At 44.1% G+C, this 13840-nt stretch overlaps 1 protein-coding gene across 3 annotated transcripts; it reads right to left on the reverse strand.

Annotated features, from left to right (window-relative positions):
- Window positions 1-1306: 1306 nt before the first annotated feature.
- Window positions 1307-11067, reverse strand: slc16a6b (solute carrier family 16 member 6b). Of its 3 annotated transcripts, none has more exons than XM_083931784.1 (6): window positions 10923-11067; window positions 8707-8954; window positions 7561-7704; window positions 6727-6855; window positions 4451-5371; window positions 1307-4350 (listed from the first exon to the last, which is right to left on the reverse strand). In XM_083931784.1, the coding sequence occupies exons 2-6, from the start codon at window positions 8936-8938 to the stop codon at window positions 4076-4078; spliced, it is 1701 nt and encodes a 566-aa protein (XP_083787910.1). In that variant the 5' UTR covers window positions 8939-8954; window positions 10923-11067; the 3' UTR covers window positions 1307-4075. The 3 variants fall into 3 exon arrangements, with proteins under 3 accessions (XP_083787910.1, XP_083787912.1, XP_083787911.1); XM_083931786.1 differs by lacking the exon at window positions 10923-11067 and adding an exon at window positions 9184-9267; XM_083931785.1 differs by lacking the exon at window positions 10923-11067 and adding an exon at window positions 9046-9133.
- Window positions 11068-13840: the final 2773 nt, after the last annotated feature.

A 13840-nucleotide genomic window follows, 5' to 3' on the forward strand; every position in this document is an offset into this window, starting at 1 on the left:
TCGTACTGCACATCCATGAAAGTATGGAGATTTGAGCATGACGTATTTTAAATAGCAATGTCAAACTACACAGAGAAATCCTGACTTTTAATCCCTCAACATAAAAACACAGATGCCAGATGATGACAACATCAGGATTGAACTAAAGAGTAACTACAGATTTCTGACTGTTATTGAACCACTGCTAAATTAAATCAGGGATTTAATCGAAAATATGTTTATTTCTCATTTAGACCAAAAAAATCTGATCTGAAAATACCATCCTGACCTTGGGGATAGATTGACAAAATATGGTCCACTTTCTAACATTATTACCTTATCTTATCTTCCTAATGTTTGATATGATATAGTTAATATAATGTATGCATGACATGTATTATAAGTTCAAGTATGTATGAATCCCTTTATTTAGTATTTCAGATGTTATTCAAAGAACTGTTAGCTGTATGAGAATTTATGTTATTGACCTAATATCACATCAATTATTAGTCTCAAGTATTTAGATGACAGATAACAACAGTCCGACCCACACACCAGTTTAGCTCCAGTACATTTTGACTTACATTAAAAAAACTTGTAGAAAAACTTACATTAAACGCTACCCCAGGGATCTGGAGGAGATTTTATTTTAAAAATACATAATGAAAGAAGTATAGCACTTAAGAGGCAGCGACCTGTCTGCCACTCAGTTCAAAAAAACAAAAACTGAAAGAAGTTATATTTAAAAATGCATCGTATCATCATTATAAACAGTTTAAATAAAGGTTGTACAGTGATTAAGGAAAGGTTTTGTGAATTAAACTTCAAGTCATGTTGTGTTAGGTAAGGAGACAATCTGAGGCTGCAGGGGGAACTCTCCTGTCAAATCTGTCCATCACACCGTCGCATACATGTAAACTTGGAGGTGACTGGTCATTTGGGGAAACGGGAAAACAAAGCTACCCAAATTGACAGCAGGTATGAACAGGAAACTGAGCAGTTTAACAGTACATTTAGGAGAACAGGTATGTGCTCAGTAGGATGATCACCTGTGTTAAACTGTGTGAAAAACATCACATATCTGCATCTGTCTAAAGTAGTTGTCCCGTATTTGATTCACCTAAAAACACTACTGTTAATACTGTATATAACCAGCGACAGCATAGACTGTGTATAAAGATGGATGGCTTAACAGCACCCTGTGATCAAAACATGTCGATGGCCCTCTGGTGGCTGGCTGCAGTATAGCTCATAAACCCCGCCCCGCCCCCTCCATGTTAGCTTATGGGACATGGCCAAAGCATACATCAAATAAAAAATTCCCACAGTTGGTTTCTGTCATTTCAAGTCGTTTGTATCGTGCTGATATTTGTTCACGGGTTAAGTTTTCTGATAAGTCTGGTTTTAATCTGTTATTGGATGCTATAAAAACAGTGTGAAACACAATGACTGACTCGTGATTGGTCAGCTGGCCACCACCTGTCTACTACACAGACTCTGGCTGCAAAATTACAACATGGTGGCGCCTGTATCCGGGATATTTTGGCTTCACTTTTGTACAGTGGGAGGAAGTGGAGCCATGTTGTCCATCTTTATATACAGTCTAGGATCTTTAGTTGTGCATTGTATTTAGTTAGCCAAGATCATCAGAAAATAAATAACTGTAAACCCTCATCTGTTTGCTCATCGACAGATCGTGGTAGCTTTGTAATATGGATACAGTCAATGCTTTCACTCAGTAAAGAATTAACAGTTTAGCATTTTTTGTGCTCATGCTAAATGAATCTCCAGTATCACAGACCTAGAATACAGACAGTGCGCTTAAGCCCCTTCGGTCACTCTGAGGATCGGATGCAATATTGCTTTACTCACCGTAGTGGGAGAAATTACACAACAGTTACATGAACGTGCGTAACAAAACTGTATGTACAAATCGTATGACTGCATTTTCTTGTCCAGCTTTAGCAGCAGTGAAATCATACTCATACATAGTAGACATATATATAGCCTACTGGGGAATCAAGCTGCGTTCAGACTGGATGTGATGGCCACGTTTAAATCACAGGAAACGTCAGTGTTGCCTCACTAGTTTATATATACATCACTTTAATCGCTTCAGTCGCATCATCCACGGGATTGGAGCGATGATGCAAACCCGCCTCTATAACAACATTTTGGCATCATGGCTGAGATAAACATGGTTGCTGCATTGTACGTGTTGTGCTGTGTCTGAGATACGTCTGAAAATCCAAATGAGGCTCGGAGGGCTGAGCTGCTGTTAGCTTGCAACTAGCTAACACCGAGGAGAGGTCAGGGCTGCCGAGGAGCGGTCGGTGCTGCTAGCTGCCGTTGCTCATTGGTGGGTGGCGCCGCGACAAAACAACTAGGGTCAATTGGTGGCCCCGGGACTGCAGCTATACCCTACTCTGCTGTTGTGCTAAATGGGAAGTTATGCTAGTGCTAACCAGGGAGAATCTCAACATTGATTGGCTGTTGCGACACGTCAGGCGAGTTCGTCGGAAAAGTTCAATATTTTCAACTTCTGCAATAAGGCGATGGACCCAACATTGCGTGTTCGCATTGCGGGTCTTGAAATGGCATTTTATTGATTATGTACATTGACTTTGTATGTAATCTTCACGTCTTGACATCGCAGCCATTGTAACCAGTCTGAACGCACCTTTATATTTTAAAGCCACGGTGTGTTGCACTCTCTTTGCCATGTGAAAGCAAAGCATGCATCCATCATTGGTTGAAAAGCACAACGTGCAGTTGATCAGCAGGACTGAATGAGGCGATGCAGAGCTTTGATAAGGATGCGTGCCTTGACATGAGCAGGAATCAGTGCACTACAGTCGTGATAGACTGTTTTGTCTGAGAGCGTTTTCATACCTATATCAGTGAATGAGTTTGTAAACATGGAGCTTTATTTTAGTTTGAACATTCTCTCTCCTTATTGGTCAGATCTGTCCGGGGCGGGAGCCAGACAATACAGGAAGAAGGTCCTGTGTTGTGGAAGTGCATGTTCCTGACTACGGTTAAGCTAGCCGTCTCTCGTATCTCCATCAACACCCGCTCATTTAATTTGGATAATTTTTCAGACTTTGCTTCACAATCAATGTTACTGGTCTGCTCCGCTGGCCAAAACTTCGTTCTGCCCTGCGTGTGTGCCTTTTGGACGGGCATGGGAAATTGATAACTGGCTGTTATGTGCACAGGGCTGCTCACATTTCACTCCAAAAACCTTGTTAAATGTGTTGTTGGAGCTAATGAACCAGATAAACTTAAGACCAGATGAGTTTCACAGACAATGATTGTACCACATTGTAGGGTTATACTTGCATTTCTGTGGAGGAAGGAGCTTTGGGGAGACAGCATGGGAAGTGACGGGCTTGTTACTTATTGGCTAAACAGGGGTCTGCTGGTGCTCGGGAAATGTATCTGTTTGTCAGGAGCATATTTTACAACTTGTCCCGCACGTTTAGTGCATATTTATCAGATTCAGTGTGGACAGAGAGTGTTGATGTGACGCTATAGTTGTTCGTTAGGACACAGAAGACATGTTCTCTCTTTGAGGTACTGATCTCCCTTTGAGTTATTTATGCTCAACACGAATTAACTTTACCGAGGCATACCAGAGGTCGTTTGTGAGGTGGTCTCAGTAGATGCCCCAGGAGTGGATTTAACCAAATGAATCAAGGCAGATATAAAAACGCCCTCATTCATGCTCATTACAGTACCCATGACAACAATTCTTCTTTCCTGAGATAAAGGTTCTTTAACTAATGATGCACAGAGGATTGTAAAAGCTCGTTATAAGGGAGGGTTTGCCCTAAACAGCAAGAACGTATATCACCATGGATGTGCCTTTGGTCTAAAAGGAAAGACTGCTTCCTCCCTGGGAAGAGGTGAACTTCAAGCTTGTCAGAATGTGTGAGAGTGACCTGAGATTTGAAACCTCTATCATCTTTGAAGACCATCTCTCTGGGTGAGTGTTAGTGAAACTACAGCCTATCGCAGTGCATTGGGACTGTATCTCGTGTTGGTCCTGGTGGCGGGTCGTTGGCTATGAGGGGATGCCATGCTGAAGTCAGGTTCATATAACACAGGCGTTGCCCTGATCCAAAGCTTGTCTGATCGGACTGTCCTCCAGGGCCAAGTCCATCTCCAAAAAGTCTGGTTGGTCGCTGTCCTGAGACATTTTCTCCTCTTCCTCTGGGCTCGGGCCTTCCTCTTTGTTTCTGCTTTGTCTTTGGCACATGCCGGACTTAGCTGGGCCGACCAGAGCCAGGCAAATGGCACTGAGGCCCATCCCCACTGCACAGGAGTAGAAGGCAGCACCGTAGTTCTGTGTGACATCCACCAAAAAACCTGGAAGATAAGACAGCTGTTAGGAAAGTACTACAGAGAGGTCCTCTGATGAGTGTAATCAAAGAGAAGGCAAACAGTAAAAGTAGCAGAGATCTTGTACCTCCTAGTGGCGGCCCTGCCAGCCCGGAGAAGCTCTGGATGAAGACATACACTCCCACAGATGATGCCATCTTCTCGACGCCCACCACATCCTCCTCTGCCAGCATTGGGATGTGAATGGAGCCAACTGTGCCCATGAAGTAGCCATAGAGGGCGCAGCAGACCACTAGGCCCCAAAACTCCCACACGATAGTGAAGGCCACCAGCACCAGGCACAGCAGAACCACACAGACCAGCAGCACCAGGGTCTTCTTACAGCGTACTTTGTTTAGCACTACCCCGATGGACAAGCGGCCGAGGATTTCGGCTACAGCCATCACAGAGAGCATGTAGGAGGCCATGCTGTGCTCAACGCCCCGGCTCTTGCTCAGTTGGATGATGTAGAGCTGTGGGGCGAAGAAGCCAAGCGTGGCGAACAAGCCAAAGAGGGAGTACCAGATGAAGGCACCGTCTTTAAGCACAGAAAAGTCCAGGAGTTTAGGGCTAGAAGGAAGGAGAGGACCTGCCTCTCGCTCTGCCAGTTCGCCTTGACCCTTCTCCGTGACTAGTGTGGGAGGTGATGGCAGTGACGGCTCCTTACCCTGTCCATCCTGCACTCCCCACTCCATCAGAGCCTTGCCCTCAGCTCCTGCAGCCGTCAGGTCTACGTTGGAAGTAGAGAGGGAGGTTACACCCGAGTCCTCTGAACCCTGGGAGGCTCCTGAACGCATGGAGGTCCTTGTTTGTTCATTCTCCAGCTCGTAAACAGTCTGTAGCTCCTTCAAAGAAAGAGACTCTCTGTCTGATTCACTGTCCTCCTTTACTTGAGGCTCAATAATTATTGGACGAAGGAGAAGCCCACAGCCAATTACAGAAGCCTGAAGGGTGCCGAGGACAACCAAACAGTAGCGCCAGCCAATGTGTTCCTTCAGTGTAGTAAAAGCTGTGGAGAGAGGACAGCTGAGGTTATTATTACTATTATAAAATCCACCACATGTCACTACAAGAGGGAATTTGCTCATTGGTAATTATACTTGACAGGAGCAGTGTACTAAACCATTGGCTAGCACATTGCTAGCCCCAGATGAGTAACAGCTTTGTTGGGCTCATTTTCTGTAACCAGTACAGCGTTTCCCCTGGAAAGGTTGATAGGCCTGGGGTCCGGCCTGGGCCAGCATCAGCCTGATGGCAGCATAAAGGTAGGGCCCTGTAGTTTATGTGATGAATGAATCATGGACAGAAAAGCAAGACTGTTTAAAAAAACTATAAACAGAGATTCTATAGGGCTCTACATTAAGTAAGCGCGATAAACTGAGTGGAGATTTGAAAATATAACTGTGTCCAAGTTTCAAACCGAGCCGCCCCACTGTAACTGTAGTTTAAAGTGAGTGTGTTCTTTGTGTGTTTTGGGGGGTGGGAGGTTTGGGTTTTCATGGTGTTTCTTTGTTGTTCATGTTTGGTTTCCTTTTTTTGTTTTGCTTCTATTTTCTGTAAGGCACTTTGTGCTACTGTCAAAAGTATGAAAAGTGCCATATAAATAAAGATTGATTTGATTTAATTTGATTTGATTAAAAAACAAAATTTCAAAAAATTTCCAGATGCTAAGGCTGGGTCAGGGGTCAACTTAGGCCTGGTGAACCTTACATGAACGTAAGCTATCTATCCTGCTAACAATAACTGGTTTTAAAATGAGTGGGCCGGTGGCCAGCAGCAATGCTGGGTCTAGTCACCAGTAGGTGACTATTTTTGCAGCCCTGGAGATGGACAAGCTAGCTAGCTAACTAACAAGCCAGCAAGCTAACTTACAAGCCGACTCCAGAGACTGACAGAGTTGCCGTCCGCTTTCTTTCCAGCAAAGCAGCCTGACCAGCCCTTGTAGCTCTCGGGGGGCTCCCAAGTGGACAGTTCCTCTCAGAGTCCCTAGAACAGTTTGGTCCAAAACGCCTATTATCACAGTCACATGACCAAAGTTTCCTAAAACATCTGAGTAATCACCATGACAACTCAGCAAACTCTCCATTGAGGAAATGTGGTTGAAAGAAAGCTGATAAGAGGACCTTGAGTTAAGATTTTTTAAATCAAACAGTTTCTCAGGTCTAAAAGGAAATGCCACACTCAGACACACAGTATTATTATTATTATTATTATTATTATGAAAAGTAGTTCCAGATTACAATGGGTAGCAATTAGTAACAGAATGAAAAACTTGAATTCATATTTAATAAAGAATGTCGTCATCTTCTTCTAAGGACGGAGGTGGTATTTTAGTTAACTGCCCCTCTGAGACCGAACACTCACCTGGAGCAAATGCAAATAGAGCGAAAGATTCTCCGGAGGAAGCAACAGAGGTAACGAGGGCTCGCCGTCTGGAGAAGTACTGAGCTAGGATGGTGACGGTGGGAATGAAGGTGAAGCAATAGCCAAGGCCTGTAAACAAAGGAGAAGAGGAGAGGGGACGTGACAGCTACTGTCCCAAATTGTAGGAACACTGGCACATGGCTATTGGGCTGGGTCAAAGATCAAGGCGTCAGCTCACTCTTTTGTCAAAGGCGGCAGGCTGCGTGAGAAGATTCACCTTTGCTACAGACAAAAGGAATGCAAAGACAAAAAAAGAGAGACAGGGGCAGAGAGGGGAAGGGGTGTTCAAGTTAGCTGTGGTCCATGTCAGAGGCACACATGGTAATCACAGAAACTAAAACTCATTTTACCAATATCACTTTTTTTTCATTCATACAACTTTTATCTTCCTCCAAAGCCACTTCCTGTTCCACCAATCCTGATCTGAAAGGGAATTTTAAATTTTTTTTGGAAGAATATGAGGGTGCTCCAGTTTTTCCTGATCTGTTCTGTCACTCCTTCCTAGAGGCTAAAGATAGAGGAGCAGACCCAACTGCATGGTGTTTAGAAGAGGCTGATCACCTCTCAGTCATTGGACAGGTCTGTAAGAAACAGATTGATTTAGACTTTACACTGCTAGGAGTCCCTTTAGTTCTCATTACCGACTGTTACTGTAAACAAGACAAACACATCTGCAAGAGCAATACAGTCATAGATGTGTCTATCTATATAGATGTATAAACATCTATATAGCTAGATAGATAGATACTGTAGATAGATTGGTTTGATACATACCTGAGACAATACCAATGGTGATGTACATCTCGTTGATGGAGTTGGTGAAGGCGGAGGTGATGGTTCCCAGGCTGATTAGGAAGCCTCCCATCATCACCACTGGACGATAGCCAAAGCGATTGCTCAGCAACGTCGACAGGGGGGCTGGAGTGGGAGTGAAAGTCATAACTGTCATATAATTCATGCATATGCATATAGATGTGCACAGTTAGTAAACCCATTCTTCATAATTAGGTTAAGGGTTATCAGTCTAGTCTTAACTGCTGTGCTGTAAACAGACGTTGGTGATGTCGAAATGAAGCTCCATAAAGCGTTTCTTTGTTTTCTGAGCCCACTAGATGGAGCTCTTGGTTTAAAGAAAATGACTGAAAGAATGGTGATTCATTGTGTTTTCAACCCTTTGTTGAACAGAGAGCTCCACTAGTGGAGGAATAAAGAAAATGCTTCATGAAGCTTCATTTGGACATCTGTTTACATACACAAAACAAACCCGGTCACTCAGGTACCGTAGTAAACTATATACTGTAAATCCATTTATACATCCAGCAGGACAGTAATCAAATTTCTCCCCACTTATTTTGGAAAACGACAGCTTTTCCGTCACAGCATAAATGTCAATTTTACAAGGATGAGATTTTCAACTGTAGAGAGATTGACTGAGGCTACTTCTCCTAGTGTTGATTTTTGTTAGACTTTAAATAATGATATTAAGATGCAACTATTTTTGTAATCAAACAGGGTATTCTCTGGTTCCAACTGCTCAAATGATGGATAGTTGCCATGTTTCTTAGCTAAATGTTGGAGTAAACTGAACCTCTTTGAATTTTGGACTGTTGGCCAGCTGAAACACAACTCTAAGACATGACTTTGAACACTGCATGGGTTATGTATGGCCATTTTCTGACATTTCATAGACTAAACTAAACAATTTATCAATTAACAGAGGAAATAATCAGCAGATTGACTGATGATGAAAGCAGTCATTTGTTGCAGCCCTATGACGCATACTATGCTATGACGACCCCTCCTTTCATCTTGCAGCTCTGCTGTCACAGCGTTACTTTGTCCGTCCGTCACATTGTAAAAAGTTGGTTACAAACAAAAGAGTACAAGAAAGGAAGCATGAGCAAAGCCAAAGTGACTGACCAGTGAAGGTAAAGATGAAGACACAGATGGAGATCACCCATGACACTCGGCTGTTGCTCTCCCCAAACTCTTCCATCAGATCCTGGAGAAAGACACCCAGGCTCTTGATGGACCCGTATGTGCAGACCTCCACCAAGAAGAAGGCCGCGGCCACAGCCCAGCCCCAGCCACCTTCAGGCACCTCCGGGTAAACATTTGGACCCAAACAACGCTGAAACTGTGGCACCCTCATGGCTACAGCAGGCCACCTGGAGGAAGAAACACATGAAATCAGTGAGCTCATTTCATGAAGCCCTACTTGAAGTCGAATCTGAACTGTCTGAAGTGACAGACACACACTTTTCTCAGTGGAAACAGCTGCCTGCTGTGTCCAAGGTCACCTCCGTCCTGCGTCTTACACAAGAACAACAATGTGGGCTGATAACTCCCGCACAAACACAAAAGCCTGAGATCGCTGGGCTGTCTCCTCACACACACCTGTTGGAACGCGGACACGACGCCTAAAACATAGGATGGGTTTCCCTCCTTCAAATAAAACTATCTCCTCCATTATGTGACAACTGTGTCATGTCCTACACACAACAGCCTTACTGCTAAAAAAAAAACCTGTTCAACTCGAATTTCAGAGATGTAATTACAGATAATACTCACGTCATCCTGTATTAAGAAGAATAAAAAAGAGAATGCATATAGAATGGAACGTCAAACCCGAATGAAACCTGAAACATTATAATAAAGCTGCATCGACTTATTCACTGTACTGTACAGCTGAGATTTAGGGGAGACCAGGGGTGGTTGTCACAGTGTTTATTAGAAAACTAGAGGGCGCTGTTTCATCACGTTGATACCAAACATTTGGGGATTTCCTTCTCATTTCTATATGGAAGACACAACAAACATTGAAGTGAAATTTTGTCATTTTTATGGGTCACAGTAAAGTGTCCTGTTGATGTTGTTTTTGTAATCAAAGTTTGTATGGTATAAGGCATTTCATACTCAAACACTTATTACAAAAGGAAGCTAATAACTTTGAGTCTACTTTTGTATTAAAGTTATATCAAGGGGTGGAGATGGTTCTCTCACTGCTCCGGGGGTTACAAGTTTCAGAAGTGTGAGAAATGTTTTTTTTTTGTTTTTTTTTCAGTTATAGGTATGTAGTAGCGATGTTTTCTGTTTTGTTTGTTTGTTTTGCACCTTAATATTTCCCCTTGGGGATTATTAAAGTATTGAAGCATTTCTGATTAAGCACTTTTCTTTGTTTTTACTGAAAACCCATCGATGTCCACGGGAACAACCGACCCCACCACAGGGTTGGTGTCACCGTCTTTGACAGTTAATAGGGTGCAGTTAAAACAAGTTAGAATAACTTGTTTTAACTGCACCCTTGTTTTAAATGCACCCTAACCCCCCCCCCCCCACACACACACACACACACACACACACACACACACGCACACAAATGTAGGAGTCACTATTGTAAGGTGTGTTAATAATTACTGTAAGATGTGTTCATAACTATTGTAAGATGTGTTAATAATGAAAATTCATGCGAAAGTAAAAAGTGACAACCAGCCTAGGTCTCCCCAAACAAATGACACAAATCTTCCAGGAATGTTTAGATGCTCCGACCCTTTAACACACACACACACGCACACACACACACGCACGCACGCACGCACACGCACACGCACACACACACACACACCCATATATGGCCCAAGGCAGACTCATCATTTGAACCATTGTAATTTGAGTAGGGAAATGTCGCAGATGTCTCATTTAACCTTTAAAACACAGATTTGAGTATTTGCACTTGCTCTGCCGTGTGTGTGTGTGTGTGTGTGTGTGTGTGTGTGTGTGTGTGTGTGTGTGTGTGTGTGTGTGTGTGTGTGACTGAATAAGCGTTTCCAGACTTTGCGTGCACCACGGTCCGCAATGCGGAGGAGCGGGGATGATGTCAGTGTGCCGCATCCCAGCAGCGGGAAGGCGGACACGGCTCCACGGGGCCGCCGCTGCTTTTGTTTTTCCTCAGGGGCTTTAAACGTCTGTCTGCCTGCCTGTCTGCGGGTGTATTGCCGTGTTACACATCAGTACAGAGTGTGTTCTGGCTCAGACCCCAGAAAACTCTCCGCACCGCCGCCCGTGCTGCCGCTGTGCTCCACAGCATCCAACAGCTGGAGGTGCCGACTTTGACAGCTTAACGTCAGAGCACTTACCGGCAGTTGACTCGAGAGAAACCGCAGCCTTCCGGTGAAACAAGCCGTGTTTCCTATCTTATTCCATCGTGTCTTTAAAGTGGCTATGTATCCGTTTGCCGAGCACTAATCTCCGCGGAACTAAAGAGGTGTATTTGTCTGTAGTCCTTCCACAGCCCGTCGCATCTTCTGTCTTCACCCAATTATTTCCTGCCTGCTTTGGCAGCTCGTTACTGGCTCAAGCCGGTATTCAAAACGCGGGCGCGCGCCTCCCAGCCTCATGAACGCACAGGTCCGTCTCACACACACACACACACACACACACACACACACACACACACACACACACACACACACACACACACACACACACACACACACACACACACACACACACACACACACACACACACACACACACACACACACACACTGAAACACTGCTCAGACGCCAATGCTGTTCTGATGCTGCGTTTACATGACGATGGGAAAACAGCGACAGTGTAAAACCCACCAGGATATAAACCAAGCGTTAACTGGTTATTATGGTATACACAGTAAAAACAAATGTGGTCACAAGTTGGCACGATGGGAATCCTGTTGTCTACCTTGTACTGGAGCCTTTTCGTTTCTATGTGCAGGCTTATTTAGTAGCTACACATTTGTATCATTTTTACATTTATTCCAAAAAATAATTCCTCTGCCATTTGAACGCGGAATGCATGTTACCGTGAATGATGTGAACGCACAAACCTAGCGTGAGCAATATGTTTCACATGTGAAGGCTACTTTTACGTATGTTCCCGTGGGACGTGAACGCAGCTCCACCAGCCCAGACCCGGCGCCTTCTACGGCACATGTGTACACCGGGAGCGCGCAGGATGTGATGAGCAGGTTTGTTCCAGTTGAGAGAGGAGGCTGAGGCGGCGTCCCGGTCCACGTGGAGGTCCGTGTGTGTGGGTGTGTGGGTGCGTGTGTGTGTTGACTCCCTTTAATACCGTTTAACACCACACATTAATTATACTTATGTGAAAATGTAGAAGGGCTGATAAGAGACAAACGGCAACAAAGGATGAGGAACACTTGCATCCTCTACATAGCCTTCCCATTAGTCAGCACCACTGATTAACATGTGAACTCAATATATTTATGCCAACAACACATTTAACAAACACACAATAAAGCTCCCCGCTTCAGCAGAAATGGTCTTTCCCCACACAGCTAGAGCGCATATGTAGAACTGTCATAAATACGTTTTTACATGAATGGAATTTGTCCAAATAGGTGAAAAATAAAACATTATATTACATTATAGAACCGCCCCACCCTTTCAGAATACATTTACATAGAACTTTTACTTGGCACATTTGAAAGAATGCTGGTGAATCTACAGTATATTCTGTATCTTTTAGTAATGACTCACCTGTGTCTGGGCTGAGAGTGTTCAGAAGTGTGCTGGCCTGGAATACTCTACAGTTTGAGACAGGGGTGTGTCCGAGGGGTGGCCAGACAAGTTCCAGCCCTGAAATCTGATTGGATCCTCTAAGTGCCACCTCAAAATCAAGTGTCATTTTTGGGTTAAGGACTGGCACAGTTTCTACAAAAATGCTTTTATTTTCACATAGGTATCAAGACATCTGAGCATTTTTGATTCAAATTAAAATGGAACCCCAGACTGTGTATAAACAGGACACCTCAAACTACAAACAAGGTCCGTTATGATTCTTTCTATTATGAACTTTCAACCCATGGACTTTTTATATTTGCCTGTGACGTCATCCCACTGTAAAGTCTACAAGCTGAACTGGAAGTGGTAGACGGTATGCTACTGTGAATATTCAGTGGGCCGTATATAAGAGTCAGGGAGTAAACCCTGAAGCCTAGAATCATTTTTTTGCGGTTCTAATAATGCGCCTACATCCATGCACAATAAGTGTGCCGCTGCCACCTTGTAATTTTGGAGCCAGAGTCTGTGCAATAAGCTTTCAATGACGCTTCACCCCGCATTTACAGCATCAAAAACGAATTTAACCCAAACATATCATAAAAAAGAACACTTGAACAAACGTAGCCTGATGAGACCTACCTAAAATGGCACAAACCATCTTTGGGGGAAAATGATTGTATTTATACTTTGGCTTGTTAGTTTGGCCTATGTCCTGGGAGAAGGCGGGACCTATGACCTACACTGCAGCCAGCCACCAGGAGGATAACATGTTATGGCTTCATTTTTGGGGAGACGCCAAGCTGTCCATATACAGTGGCCATTAAGTAAACTACAGTCAGCATCCTGTTGACTGCACTCCGAGTGTCATGCAATGTTCCCCAACCCTTTTTCCCCAATAGGGTCCTCTGTTCCCCGCTCTCATAAGCCTCTGCCTCGGCTGATTTAATTAGCATTTTATTAAGGTTATGGGTTACGGCGTTGGGTGTGGGACTGTGTTGGGTTAGGGGGCGACACGTTGGTGTGGTGGTTCGAATCCCGGCTGGGGCCCTTCTGTGTGGAGTTTGCATGTTCTCCCCGTGTCTGTGTGGGTTTTCTCCGGGTTCTCTGGCTTCCTCTCACAGTCCAAAGACATGCAGGTGTTAGGTTAAATGATGACATTTAATTGCCCGTGAGTGTGAGAGTCTCTGTTTGTCTCTATGTGCCCTGTGATAGACCGGCGTCCTGTCCAGGGTGCACCCCGCCTCACGCCCGATGTCAGCTTGGAACGGCAATTGAGTGTACTGATCGTTTCACTACATAGGGTACACAGTGCATCAGGGTCTATAGTAAGCCTATTTGCCGGGGAAAATAACAGACCGGGGAACAGCATGTTCTTAGAATCTGTAGAAATGGATTCTCCTCTCTCCTTTGCTTGTTTGTCCCTTCTCATACAGCTTTTCAGTCAGCTTTTTGTTTTTTATGCTAGAAGCTGAACTATCAAGACTGTTATTGT

The sequence above is a fragment of the Echiichthys vipera genome, assembly GCF_963691815.1.
Source record: "Echiichthys vipera genome assembly, chromosome: 17".
Lineage (NCBI taxonomy): Eukaryota > Metazoa > Chordata > Actinopteri > Perciformes > Trachinidae > Echiichthys > Echiichthys vipera.

Bases quoted from the DNA above. Each gene is read 5' to 3' on its own strand.
- slc16a6b (XM_083931784.1), bottom strand. From the start codon at position 8,938: ATGAGGGTGCCACAGTTTCAGCGTTGTTTGGGTCCAAATGTTTACCCG. The intron at 7,705-8,706 runs GTCAGTCACTTT...CTCCCACTCCAG, and splicing joins CTTCATCTTTACCTTCACTG to CCCCCCTGTCGACGTTGCTG. The intron at 6,856-7,560 runs GTATGTATCAAA...CTTTGTTTACAG, and splicing joins CACCATTGGTATTGTCTCAG to GCCTTGGCTATTGCTTCACC.